Source organism: Canis aureus, chromosome 16 (genome assembly GCF_053574225.1).
Source record: "Canis aureus isolate CA01 chromosome 16, VMU_Caureus_v.1.0, whole genome shotgun sequence".
NCBI classification, from domain to species: domain Eukaryota; kingdom Metazoa; phylum Chordata; class Mammalia; order Carnivora; family Canidae; genus Canis; species Canis aureus.
In genome coordinates, this window is record NC_135626.1 from 49144460 (window position 1) to 49159664 (window position 15205).

The following is a 15205-nucleotide window of genomic DNA, read 5'->3' on the forward strand; positions in this document are numbered from 1 at the left end:
GGGTATTGATCCTAGGTTTATGTTCTCAATAAATGGAACATTTTAATTGTCCGTTTGCTGACATTACTGGCTTTCTCCTCTCCTCTCCTCTCCTCTCCTCTCCTCTCCTCTCCTCTCCTCTCCTCTCCTCTCCTCTCCTTTCTCTTTTCTCTCTCTTGAGGGAGGAGGGGAGGAGAAAGAATCCTAAGTAGGCTCCACATCCAGTGCAGAGCCCAATGTAGGGTTTGATTTCACAACCCTGAGATCATTACCTGAGCCGAAATCAAGAGTCTGACTGACACTTAATAGACTAAGCCACCCAGGTGCCTCCTAGGTTATTTTTAATCAACACTAAAAATAGGTATTTCTCAAAGATCTAGTTATCACCAAGAACCACTATTTCTAAACTAAAGGGGAAATTCTTCTAGAAAGACAGAAGCCTAAATACTTCATACATTTTTTTAAATTGAGGTATGATTTATATACCTTATGTATATAAATCTTAAGTGTATAGCTCAATAAATGTTTATAAATATACACACCCATGCAACCACTGTTCAATCAAGATACAGAAGGCTTCCTTGATATTTCCACCAAAGGTAACATTACTTTTAGTACTATCACCTTAGAAATTACATAGTTTTTGTATGATTTTTTATACTTTATAGAAATATACATATTCCATATAGTATGCCCTCCCCATGATGTTGTCTATAGCAGTAGTACATTCTTTTTCACTGTTGTATACAATTTATTAAGCCAGTCTACTGTTGATGGACAATTTGGATGATTTTCAGCTTTTGGGTTATTATGAATAAAATGGATATGAACACTCCTATATTTATTTATATTTATTTTTATTAGTTTTTGGTGAATATAAGGACTTCTTTTTTTCAGTAGACTCCATGCTCAACACAGGGCCTGAACTCATGACCTGAGGCCAAGAGTCATGTGCTCTACCAACTGAGCCAGGCAGGCACCCCAGAATGATGTATTTTTGATGGCCATTCTATGCAGGAGTGGAATTGACAGGTTTTAGGTAACATGCATATATAGTTTTATACACCTTTAATAGATCTTGCCAAGCACCTTTACAAAGTGCTAGTACCAGTTTATTATTATACTCCCATTAACAATGTCTAACAACTTTAATTGCATCACATCCTCACTAACACTTGCCATTCCGTTTAATTTTGTGGGTATGGGTATAGTGGTATCTCACTGCCACAGAGTGGGAAGGTCCAATATTTTATTCTACTTCTAACACGCCTGGATGGTGGAAGAAGACATGAGACATCTAAGATGAATGAGATTTCATTACTCAGAAGAATAGCAAAAGCCAGAGTATCAACACTGGTGGCACTCTTCTGAGGCCCAGTTACCACAGGGCAATACAAAAGGGGGTGATAGTGGCATATGCACTGTGCCTATAAACTAGTTTGTGTTTCTAGGAATTTATATACATGGAATCATATAGTATATACTTTTAATCTGACTTCTTTCACTCAATGGAACCGTTCCGAGATTTGTATGTGTTGCTGCAGTATCAATAGTTATTTCTTTTTACTGCTAGGTAGTACCCATTGTAAGGATATGCTCTAATTTGTTTATCCTCTCAGCAGCTAATTGTCATTTGGGATGTTCACAGTTTTGAGCTATTAACAAATAAAGCTATACATCTTTGTAAGAATATATACTTTCATTTCCTTTCTATAAATCCTGATTTTTTGACCTCACATGTCTCTTACATATATTATAACTATATAGGTATATATTATGTATTACATATGTAATATGGATATTATATGTATGATACATATTTTAAAGATTCTTAAGTAATAACCTTTGGAGAGGGAAACTAGGCAGAGAAGGGAGTGTTTTTTCCTTTTTCTTCTGTACTTTTGTTTGAATTTGGATATTTTACATATATACATACTATGTAACATATATGAATCTTTAATTCCTAGAATATGTCAGCAGTAACCTCTAGGCAAGGAAACTATGGCTCTTTCTTTTTTTTAAGATTTTATTTATTTATTCATGAGAGATACACAGAGAGGGGCGGGGGGCATAGACACAGGCAGAGGAAGAAGCAGGCTTCATGCAGGGAGCCTGATACGGGACTCAATCCGGGTACTCTGGGATCATGCCCTGGGCCTAAGGCAGGTGCTCAACCACTGAGCCACCTGGGCATCCCTGTGGCTCATTTTTGTTTTGTTTTCTTCTTGTATTTCTAACTTACAAAAAACACTAATATATGTTATTTTTTAAGGCAAAAAAGAAGAAAATCTCCCAAGCCATTTTCTCAACTCTACAAAATACCTGGCAATTCACCCCCTATAATTCTGCACATTACCACAAGCTGTTGACAAACTATTATCTCTAACTCCAGGCCCTCCTCCTTCTCCTAAATGGATGGGTATATAATAGCCATTTTTCTAAACTGCAAATTTGATAATACAGCACCTGCTTATACTGACTAGCAACAAAAAACCCTCAATACTTAACATCAGAGCACTTAAGCTCCTTGGTATCACCTTTGGCATCACTTTTCACTATTCCTTCACTATACCCAGGTTCTGGTCATGGTGAAATGCCAATAATGTGCCAAGTTCTTTAACTTCTTTGTGCCTTCCTCTTTTTTCTGTCTTTCTTGTGACTTCTCACTCATCCTTTTCTGTGATATCTTCTATTCCTCTCTACCCTCTCCCCCACCTTTTTATGAGATTATTTATTTACTTATTTATTTAAGAAAGAAAGAGAGTGTGAGCTGTGGGGAGAGGCAAAGGGAGAGGGAGAAGTAGACTCCCCACTGAGCAGGGAGCCTGATGTGGAGTTTGATCATGACCTGTGGGGAATGCAGACACTTAACTGAGCTACCCAGGTGCCCTGTCCTCTCCCCTTTGCACTCAGATGCTTCCATCCTCTGTGTTCCTATGGTACTTTGTAAATTACTGTGTTATAGCAGTTATCACATTGTAGCTGACTATTCTACAAAAACAACAATGGATGTCAATTAGAATTCCATCCTGTAATTCTCCATATAATTCCTATCTTACTACTTGCTGGAGTTAGTGTCCCAAAGAATACCCAAAAAGTTACTGAAGTCTAAGTGTAGCCACAAATATACTGATGCCTATGAGTGGTAGAGTTGTTAAATGGCAGTTAGCAAAAATACACCACAAAGATAGAAGACCCCCAAATTCACAGATTGGATTACAATTCCCTGAAAACTGACCATGATTTAAAAGATTTTATTAAGTAACTAGAATATCAGCTCTTACAAAATAAGATTCTAAATAAACAAAAATCTTACAATCCACACAAAAGAAAGGAGGTACTCTTTACCTGCTAAAATGTTACGTCCTTTGTAAAGTTTTTTTAAAAAAAACATTTCAAATGGTATTTTTTACCTGGTGATTAAAATATCTGGTATAGAAAGCTGGGTTCTAGTCTCTGCAATAGAGCTATGAAGTCAATTTCTTTTAAATGTAACTCAGTGATACTTCTGACAGGTGCCTTGTGCTAATTTCTAGAAGGCAATAGTGTTAGAAAACTTCAGAGAAAGTAAGGGAAGGATAATATTTGGCTAATTAGTCCTGGACAAGCCTTTTTTTTAAATTTTTTTTTTTAAATTTATTTATGATAGTCACAGAGAGAGAGAGAGAGGCAGAGACACAGGCAGAGGGAGAAGCAGGCTCCATGCACCGGGAGCCTGACGTGGGATTCAATCCCGGGTCTCCAGGATCGCGCCCTGGGCCAAAGGCAGGCGCTAAACCGCTGCGCCACCCAGGGATCCCTGGACAAGCCTTTGTACACAATAAGTTTAGTATCTGCAGAGGGTAGAATAATGAATCTACAGATATTTATGCTCAAGGAGAGCAAAGTATTTTATAATCTCTCTATTTTATAATCTCTCCAGTAAACTAAAAAAAGAGGACAAGAGAAGCTTATTCTTCTGACTCCTACTAGGTGCTCAGTGCCATTCTCAAATAACAGAGTAAAAAATTCTCTTAGAAATCACTGCAGCTTAGTTAAGAAGTACACTGGGATGTACCATTAAGGCTGGTGGCTGGTGGCTGTATTTCCCAAATTTTATGCAGGCAAGGATTTAAATGCTTCTCTTCTGGAAAGACTGTATTTGTTTAGTACTTTCTAAGTTATAGCATTCTAGGATTCTAATATGACATCAGTGGGGATCAATATATTCCAAAGAATCTAAGAAAGAAAAGTTCCCGGCACTATATAAAAGTGAATAATCTTGAAAACTTAGTATTAAAATTGCCTATAGTTATCCATCTTCCAGATGAGCCATAATTATATTACTCCATGTGATGACTGATGCTGATGGCCTCCCAGAGGATGGAACAAAGAGTAATGTTTTAGAAAAGGTACAAAAAGGCAAGAAGCATCACACTATCATCTGCATAACATAAATCATTACACTTGGGAAATAAGAGCTTCTAACTACAAAAAGTATTTTATTACCTGGTGTAGGACAAACTTTATAGGCATTCATCAGACAAGTAAGAAAGACAAACATAACTATGATTTTGTAGTAGAGACAAAGTCTAGATGGTATGGCATTCTGAAAATGCCAGAATGCCAAACTATTCTGCAAAAGCTCCTGGTCTGAATTATTAAGTAGCAACTTAGCTGTATAAAAAATATCCTTTGACATCAGTTCTGAATAGCTGCTAAAGAATAATGACTCCATACTCCTTTATGACTGAAACTGCTAGGAGTGTCTGAGTTATTCTTTAGTAATAACTGGTACCTGGTGATTCTTCAATGATAAGACGGCCAGGGTATTGTGAAAATATTGAGCTCTTGGACTGGAAAGTTGAATTCTTGCCTGCCTGTCACTCCCTCAAACTATGGATGATGATTTCTGATAATACAACTTCTACTGAAATATACTTCAATTTAATAATTTTTTTTTAAACTGGTGTTTTTAAAAACCTCAAACTGAAATCTTTTCAAAGGTTTCAGATGTAAAAAATACTTTTAGAAATTCAACAATATACTTTATAGATTTTACTTCTGATTTCATGCATGCTGTTACACATTTTGGGAACAGAACTAAACAACCACTTGAACATGAGCCATCCCCCAGGTTCAGAAAGATATACACATACATATTATCGAAACACAAAAGAATAGCTTAGTCAAAGAACACAAATGGAAAATTCTATTAAAGCAGAACTTACTTTCATTTAAGTATATACCCCAGTAAAATGGTCAATTTTTAAAAAAATCTTACCTGCTACTGAATTTGGTCGTGGCATAAGATACAGAGGAATAGACTGTACTGATTGTGATAAAACTGATTCCAAATTCCTCTCTGGGATCTTATTCAGACTATAGGTGGAAGCCGTCATGTTTTCATCTACTCGATACAAACAGGAATCCATGCTGGATTTTTGAGATTGCCAAGGTTTTAGGTTTCCTCCAGATCCTAATTCTTTACTGCTTTCCCCAACATATTTTGTGCGTTCTACGTTTTCAGAATAGCTTGTCAAGGTAGCTGAAAGACAGAGTAAAACAAGTTTAAAAAAACCCTAAAAACCTACAGATTAAGCTGTTTACTACTATCCAAAATCATAAATAGCTAGTAAGAGTAGTAGCAATATTATTTTTTTTTAAATTATTCATGATCATTTTATCTCTATCATGAAGTTTAAATAACTGAAAGCAAAATTTAACTATCTCTTATATATTTTCTCTCATATCTCTCCTATTTTTACTTTAATAACTCTATTTAAATGAAACTAAATACATTCATACATCAGTGCTAAAAGATCTACAGCTAGGGCCTATCAATGCTAAAAATTTCAGAATTTCATCAAAAAGGGATTGCTGGATAGCTCCCAAAGTCTCAAAAAGATCTTTATACTCTTTTAACCCATATTTTCCCTCATTTAAATTTATTTCCTGGCCCCTTATATGTAATTAAGAATTAGAAAAAACAAATGGTCCCTAAGTAGATGTTAATATAGGAGAAATAATCTGTCCAAATAAGGAGACAGTACAGGGCCTTCTTGAACAGGTAGCCTCTGCAGTTCTAGCTCTATGTTCTTTAATGAAATCAAACAAAAATTGAAAGGGCTTCTAGAATTTTATCTAGTCTTACCACTAATTATAAACAGGACTTCTAAACAAAAATTTTCATCAGCCATAGAAATGCAAGGATTAAAAACATTAAAATAAAGATTATAAAAATCTTAGCAATAATTCTAAGAATAAAAGAGGTCATCTCAGGAAAGCTTTTAATATGTTAGTGCATATTCTCTTCTTACATTTTCAATGTACCTGTTGTGAAAAGAAGAAACCTAAGTTTATTGGGTACTTTCCATGATTCCTTTTAGTGAGGTTTTCTCTTTGGAAATTTAAATGGAGTTCTGGACTTGGTAGTAACAAGGGGAAAATATGAGTTATAAAGGAAGAAACCCTGGTTGCCTTCAAGCTTTGTTGTTCTTTACAGAATAAGTTTTCCTTGCATCTGAGAATTAACTGCTACAAACTAGTCTCTGTATCCTCACTGCTAGTAAGGGAGTCTGGTTTTATGGCAACACCTCCCTGTCAATTCTGTCAGAGGGGGCAGTCACCGTTACACTTCTCAAAGATGACAGTGCTCCCCCCCCCCCACTCATACCAACTTGTGACACATCCTTTTTTTTTTTTTTTTAAGATTTATTAATTTATTTGAGAGAGGGGAGGGGAAGGAGGAGAGGGGGCAGAGGGGAGGGAAGGAACAAAGGGAGAGGGAGAATCCTCAAGCAGACTCCTGCTAAGCATGGGGCCCAATGCAGGGCTTGACCCCAGGACCCTGAGATCATGACCTGAGCTGAAATCAAGAGTTGACACTCAATCAACAAGCCACCCCGGAGCCTCAACACATCCTTTTTTATATATTGTCCCTGTTATCTTTTTTATACGTTGCTGGATTCAATGTTAGAATTTTGTTAGGCCTTTTATGTCTATGTTCATAAGAGACACTGGTCTGTGGCTTACTTTTTAATATAATTTCTTTGTCTGATTTGGTCTTAAGGTAATATTGGCCTCCCTCATTAATTGTTCTTTTAACTTCAGCCTCCTGGAGCAGTTTGTGGGAAAATGGTATTATTTCTTCCTTAAACTGTGATAGAATTTACCTGTGAAGGCATCTGGACTAAGTTTACCTTGTGGGAAAGTTTTAAACAACAAATTCAATTCATTTTTAACAGCTAGAAAGCTCTTTAGGTTATCTTTTTCTTCTCAAATGATCCTTGGTCATTTGTTATTTCCAGGATTTGTCCACTTCATCTAAACAGTCAAATTTATTGGCATAAAGTTGTTCATGACATTGCATTACCCTTTGTGGGGTCTGTAGTGACGTCCCCTCTTTCATTCCTGATATTGATAATTTATATCTCCTTTTTTTCCTGGTTAATATGACTAGAGGTTTATCAATGTTTTTTTCAAAGAACCAGCTTTCAGTTTCATTGATATCTGTTCATTATTTCCTATTCTGTTTACTTTGATTTGAAGTTCTTTTTCTTCTTTAAGTAGAACTAGTTTGCTAATTAAATAACTTCCTTCTTTTCTAAAATAAGCATCTAATGCTATAAATTTTCTCCTGAGCACTTCTTTATTACATTCTAAAATTTCTGATGTTTTGTTTTCATTATCATTCAATTAAAAATATTTTAAAATTTCACAAAATATTGTGATTTTTTTGACCTGTGTTATTTAAAAATGTGTTTAATTTCTAAGCATTATTGAAAATTCCCAATATTTTTCTATTATTGGTTTCTAGTTTAAACACAGTGTAGTCAGAGAACACAGTTTGTAATGGTTTAGGTCCATTTATCTTTATTGAGACTTGTTTAATGAACTAAAATATGGTCTCTTGGTGAATCTTCTGTGTATAGCTAAAAAGAATCTGAACAATGCTATTGTTAGGTGGACTGTCCTATAAAAAATAATTATGTCAAATTGGTTGATAGAACTGTTTAGGTCTTATACATGCAAATTGATTTCCTACTTGTTCTTTCAACCACTGAGAGATAAGAGTTAAAAATCTCTGTTTCTGCCATTTTATTTTATTTTATTTTTTTTATTTATTCATGATAGGCACACAGTGAGAGAGAGAGAGGCAGAGACACAGGCAGAGGGAGAAGCAGGCTCCATGCACCGGGAGCCTGACGTGGGATTCGATCCCGGATCTCCAGGATCGCGCCCTGGGCCAAAGGCAGGCGCCAAACCGCTGCGCCACCCAGGGATCCCTGTTTCTGCCATTTTGAAGCTAGATTTCTGCCACTTTGAAGCTTCATTATTCAGCGCATAAACATTTAGGATCATTATTTCCTCTTGATGAAATGTTCCATTTAGCACTATGAAATGATTTTCCTTGATAGGTCATCACTGTTTGCTCTGAAATCTATTTTGATATTCTTTGTTCTGAAATGGGTGAAGGAAGGAGATGACGAACATACATGATGGCCTTAGAACCAGCAGGAGCAGCAGGGACTTAATTTTCATTTACTAGCCCTTTCTAAGTCTTTTTGGGAGACTGCAACTAGTCATCCTCTTGAAGAACTGGATTTGGATCTCTCCTCTCATAAAAGAATTGAGAGTATCACAATATTATGTTCCCAAGTGAGACTAGATGCCAAAAGAGAATACTAATGATCAATCTATGTAGTGCAAGGGTTAAACTGGATTTGCCACTCTAAATTACTCACCTGCCTGTTGTCTGGCTACATGGACTCTAGCAAGGTGAGGACTATTCCCATGGGTTGGAGCTGGGCCCCTGTTATTAACATCCTGCTCCAGACTGAAGGGTTGCCTATAATGGCTATTCCTGGCCCTTTGGGATAATGATGGGCACAAGCCAACATCTGTCTGTATTGTATACTGCCCTATAGCCTCTCTCCTCTGACCCTAGACTTCCTGGTTGCCACTGAGACATATGAGATACAGCAGAGCTACTGGATTCAAGCACTTGTAAGAGTGGGGGAAATAGTATCGTATTAGGGCTAACATACCAATGTGAGAAGGGAACTAGCAGTAATATCACCTTCTAATTCCCCCTTCCACAATTCAGAAATGTATGATCTCTCTGAAGACTTTCAGTAGAATCAGGCAATCACCTTTGCCAGCTCTGTAATTCCTTTCCTTATATTTGCTTCTCCTCCTTTTCTGCCTTACTCCTCTTCATTCATATAGTGTTAGCACATAACTTTTAGTCTCAGGCTCTATTTTCTAAGAAATCTACACTAGGGAAGTCTTATTGATTAAAATGTTGGAACTATAGGATATTCTTAAAGCCCATCCAAGTGTTCAAGTCTGTTAAGATACTACGTTATTTCAATATACAGTCAAAACTACTCACTTTAAAAATTCATTTTATATATACAGACTTTCAGTCATGAGTAGCCCAATAGTTACTTTTTTTGCCACCAAACATAATGTTGTACCTTCTCCAATGAGATTATTACGGATTCTACAGCAATATTTTATAATTTCTAAATGTGTTCAGTGATAATGTATTTGTATTATGTATGCATGTATCTGTGTGTGTTCTTTAAAAACAGATGTATGCTATGTATGTATCCTAATTTCTGAAAATTGTCTTATTAATTTATAAAATATAAACTTTTTTTTCAGTAAAATTTGACTGAAATAATATTTCATTTGGTGTAATAAAGATGTGGTGATTCAGCTGGCTTTATAATTCTTGCAAGAAGCTTAGAGTTCACACAACTGCTATGGTCAGTATGCTGAATCAATCCAGAGAATGAAAACTGTTTCCCAGAGGACTTGTCTACATGTAAAATGTCTGTTATTTAACCCCTTACCTTTTATATTTTTTGTGTGTTGTGTTCAACAGAAGTTTTCATTATTAAGTCCCTAATCAGATTTGGCTAAGATGTACCTGTATCTATGTGGTCTTAGCCTGATATATATCCCAGAAATATACCCCTTTCCTCGAGATAAACCGTGAGCATATTCAGTACACCTTTACAGGTCTGAGAAAGTAGCAATGGGATTCACTATTTTAAGTATCTCAAGTAATTTATAAATAATATGTAGCTAGTTAAAACTGGTAGCTAGTTAAAACATCAAACTCCTGTAAACATAGCTAAATTATAACAAGGATGACAATAATAGTTATCTCATTTAAATAGAAGCTTTGGCAGAGATGCATGTTTGATAAATTAAACATGAGAAACTGATAATTAAAAGAGTGATGCTGAAAAATTTTTCAAAACTATAGGATCTATCAACAAAAATTATGAAAGTCCTAATCAGTGGTAGAAAGATTAGAGAAACTATGAGTTAATTTGTGGTACATAAAGATGGAATGATTCAGTGGCCTAAGGATCTTACTTTAGTTTTTTCTGGTGCACAATGGTCTACAATCATGGGGGCACAAAAAGCAAAAATAGACAACTCACACAAAATACCAGAAATAAAATTCTCTAGGTAACTATTCCCACTTACAAATTTTGTACACTTTTGCTTCATTGATGCTTTTCACTGAACTTGGTGGCTTTTGGCTAATTCCATTCAATAAATTTTTACTGAGCAACTAATATGTATCAGGCTATAGGAACAAGATAGGTCCTTAATCCTAGAAGAAGGACAATTTTGTGGCAAAAGAGATCATACACAGAAAAATGTATCGAAAATGATATGTTATTTTTAATAACAACAGGCTATTGTCTGTATATTTTTCAACTTTATATATGCATCCCATTTTATTCAACCATTCCTCTATAGTGAGACCCTATATAATTTAAGGTCATCAAGGTAACTGAAGCATCAGAGAAAGCAGTAATATTTTCATGTATGTGGTTACTACAAGTTTCAAAAGCCCAAAGCCCATGCATGCAGTCTATGTGCCAGATAAGCTGGCCTAGATGAATTAAGCACTCATATGTGTGAAGTTTCTATAAATGAAGTTGGACACAGTTCCTCACTGAAATATACATATTTGTTTCCCTAATCTATCATTATTTCTAATAATTACCAGGTGGAACAGGGAGAAAATATTGAGTCTCAAGTAACTGAAGAGATTTTTCTGAGACCTTCTCCATTTTGCTTCTTTGATATAGAAAAAAAAAATTGCTGCCTTAGTATAAAGAACTGTTTATGTGACATGTCTGTTCATACTGCCACACAGGCCAGGAGGAAATAATGTGAGGAAGAAGGAATCACAGGTGTATACACAGGCTTATTGTGAATAAAATTAACTTTATATCTTTCTAAACCAATTTTAGCAAGGTGTAATTTACATACTATAAAATGGACCCACTGTAAATGCACAATTCAATGATTTTTAGTAAATTTATAGATCAGTGCAATCATTACTGCAATTCAGTTTTAGAATGTTTCCATAACCCCTAGAAGATTCTTCATGCTGTTTGTAGTTAATTTCTGTTCTCATCCCAGTACCAGGCTGGAATTTCATAGAAACAGAATCACACAGTATGTAGTCCTTATGTTGGAGTCCAATGCATTCTGTAGCATTTATTAATAATTTCTTCCTCTTTATTGCCTAAATAGTATTCCACTGTACAGACAGTCCACATTTTGTACTTCCATTTGTCAACTGACAGACGTTTGGACTGTTCCCAGTTTTGGGCTACTACAAATAATGCTTCTTTCTGAGACATGTTTTCATTTCTCTTGGATCTATTCCAAAGACTGGGATCTGCTAGGTCATATTGTAATTTTCTGTTTACTTCATAAACATAAAAGTAACACATGAGGGTAATACATGAAAGTTCTAGTTTTTCCACACCTTTGCCAATACTTGGTACTTTTTTTAAAAACAGCCATTCTAGTAGGTGAGTGGTAGTGTCTCATTATGGTTTTAATTTGCACTTTACTAATGACTGATGATATTGAGGATCTTTTTCTCTGCTTATTAGTTATACAATGTATCCTGTTTGGTGAAATGTCTATCAAATGTCTTTTGTACATTCTAAAATAGGATTATTTGCAAACAGAAAGTGGAATCAGACCTATAAATACAGAGAACAAACTGATGGTTGCCAGAGGGAAGGGAAGGGGGATGACAAAAGGGGAGAAAGCGATACAGGTTTCCAGTTATGGACTGAATAAGTCATGGGGATGAAACGTACTGCACAGGGAATAACTGTCAATGATAATTGTGTATGTGTATGGTGTAGCAGTGTACAGTGACAGTGTATGTTAACAGATGACTGCTACACTTGCAGGGAGCACAGTATAAGGTATACAGGTATTGAATCACCACACCGTTTACTTAAAACTAATGTAACGTTGTGTGTCAGCTATACTAAAATTTCTTTTCAAATATAAAAAAATAAAATTGGTCTGTCTTCTATATTTTAAAATTAATAGGACTAATTTTTATCTTGACTTATTACTGTACTTTTGTTGATAGAGACTAAATTTTTAATACCATATAATAGTTCTAGGTCATCTGTCCTGAGACAGAATTATTTTAGAACTATGCATTGTCTGTAATAATTAGGGCCAGGGGTTTTGAAGTCATACAGACCTGAACTTTAATCTCAGCTTTGCCTCCTACTGTCTATATGACTTGAGACTAATTATTTTTGAATCTCAGTTTTTTTAATTCAAGGAAAGATTATTACATTATTATATAAGACAGAGTTACTTTACAACTGGACTGGTCCAGCCCTATGCTTATCTCTGGGGTTGCCAGTCTAGTACTGATTCTTTTTACTTACTAATGTGAAACATTAGGAAAACATCATCACAAACAACATGCATAGTCACAGATACTCCATCTTTATAGGTGTTAAGTGATATAAGACTATAGGATATAAGACCAAATTTGGCAATAAAATCAGGACTTAAAAACATTCTGAGATATGATTAAAAGAAATAATAATTTGATTAAAAGAAATTAAAAGAAAGAATTATACCATTCTAGAAAGAACTGTGACCTCCAGATAAACAAAAGGAGAAACAAAATGGACCCATGCTTAAGTTCATTTTGCTATATAAACCATACCAAAAAGGAATTGTTAAAATTTAACATGAAAAAGGAATAGTATAGAAAAATAAATATATCTCACGGAGGTTAAATTATTAAGATTTTTGCTTGAAGCTATATCTATATATATGTGGTATTATCAACTAGGCACATATATAAGACCATTATACTACTAGAGTTATACCAATAAAATAAAAAGGGAGAGTCACAGATATAGAATTACCATACAAATACCTGACAACTGTGTTGGTGACATTTCACCACATATTTAAGAAGGGTTGTAAATTTGGAGAGGGAAGCTATGATTGGAACAGAGAATGCTTTCTGTGGTAGAAATTAACTCATGTCTGGAGTGAATCCAGACTACACAGAATAACATAAGTCACGGTTATTTAAAATCTTAGAACCCTAGAGAGGAACTTTTTACATTTATAAACTTAAAAATTCAGGAAGTGTGCATTTCTAGTATTCTGATTCTTATAACTAGGATTCTACATATTTTGGTATGCTGTATGAGTGATATAGTCAGGCACATGAATTGCTAAAATTCTGATAACTATAAGTGGAAAATGCAGTGCATCATAAAGGATCACACTGAACTGACCTATAAAGGACTTTAAAATGTATAAATTAAAACATTTAATAACTTTTGTGCATTTTGTTAACAGGGCAGGATTTAAAAACAGAGCACTGATAACAGACCATCTTGGAAGTTTTTCTTTGAAATAATGAAAGCAATACGTAATTTGGAAAAGCAGATGTTTGTATAATAAGAGGGGAAAATACTTAAAGAAAGCACATTTAATAATTAATGCAGGTCAGTTGTGAGATTTCCAATAACAGTATCTTCAACTATTATTACTTATGTCACATTCAATTTTCTTCCAACTCAAATTGCATTAAAAAAAAAACAACAAAGAGAAACAAATCATTTCTCAAGATAAACTGTTCATATATAATTTGTTAACTATTCTACAGTTGAAGTAATTTTATGACCAGATATTATTCTCATTCTTCTAATTTTGCAAGCAAATGTTTCAGTATTTATACACATTAAAAAATGGAAGTTCATCATTCTTTTAAATTAGATCTGCTATCCACAAAGGCACTTATGGTACAAGGAACACAATTTTGGAAATTTACCAGAAAAAATAAATAGAGAAACACTGCCAGCTATAAGTCAAAGCAGTATCCCCTTTTTAATTTTCAGAACATACGAACATTTATTCTGAACATTACATGTGTTACGTTTCCCTTTGAAAGGTAACTATTTGTAAACAGATTTTGTCTGATATGTCAGCACCATCTCTTTTGCTTGGATAAAAACATTTCTAAAGCTTTGTTTTATATATGCCAACACAGAGGATAGGCAATGATATATACTCTAACAAAATCAACAGAAGAACCCAAGAAGAAGTGTGGCTGGGATTATAAAAGTCATTTTGCTAAAATTAATCATAAGAAAATTTAAGAGAACAAAATTAGTCAATGGAGAATTCTAATCTCTACTATTTATTCAAAATCTAAAAAATCTAATACTGATCTTGTACTTAATGGTCACTCTAAGTACTGCCAAAACATAATGCAAATTGCCAGGTCAGTCCTTGGTGCCCTCCCCTTCTCCCTTCAGCTCTTCTTTCATTTGTAAACATTTACTTAAGCACCTATTATGCTACCACATGCCGGTTACTGGATCAGGTGCTACAGATACAAATGAGTAAGGCAAAGTTTCTGCTAACAAGAAATTAACAGATTAATGGCGGGAAGCAGGTCCAAAACGTAATTATTACACCACACATTAAATGCCATGACATCTATATGCTCAGGTGTTATTGGGAACATGGAGTAATAATATATATTGGATAGGAGTTGGGAGTGGAAAACTGAAGAAAGATGGTGGTAGTAGTAGTGACAGAATACGTAACTGAATCTTAAAAAATCCATCGGAGTCTTTCATATGTAAGAGAGAGGAGATTACAGGCAGAATAGTCAATATGAGCAAAAGCAGAGAGGTGAAACAACTGGAATGCATCAGGTAATGATAAAGTCTAATGTTGCTAGAACAATATATACAAGGCTACAAGTAGTGGGAAAGAAGGCTGGAGAAATTGGCCATGGTCAGATCAGGAGGGTCTGGACTTTGTTTTATAGGTAAATGGAGTCAAAGGAGTGATATGATCAGATTTGATTTTTCAGGTAGTTCATGTCCACCTTATAGGTAACAGAATC

At 34.9% G+C, this 15205-nt stretch overlaps 1 protein-coding gene across 12 annotated transcripts in view; it reads right to left on the reverse strand.

Annotated features, from left to right (window-relative positions):
• The window catches only part of TANC2 (tetratricopeptide repeat, ankyrin repeat and coiled-coil containing 2), a 369082-nt gene that overhangs the window by 125887 nt on the left and 227990 nt on the right, over positions 1 to 15205 (reverse strand). For all 12 annotated transcript variants that reach the window (XM_077853866.1, XM_077853860.1, XM_077853862.1 and 9 more), the window contains one exon: positions 5243 to 5506. In XM_077853866.1, coding sequence (XP_077709992.1) covers positions 5243 to 5506 — 264 coding nt within the window. The remainder of the gene's footprint in view (positions 1 to 5242; positions 5507 to 15205) is intronic.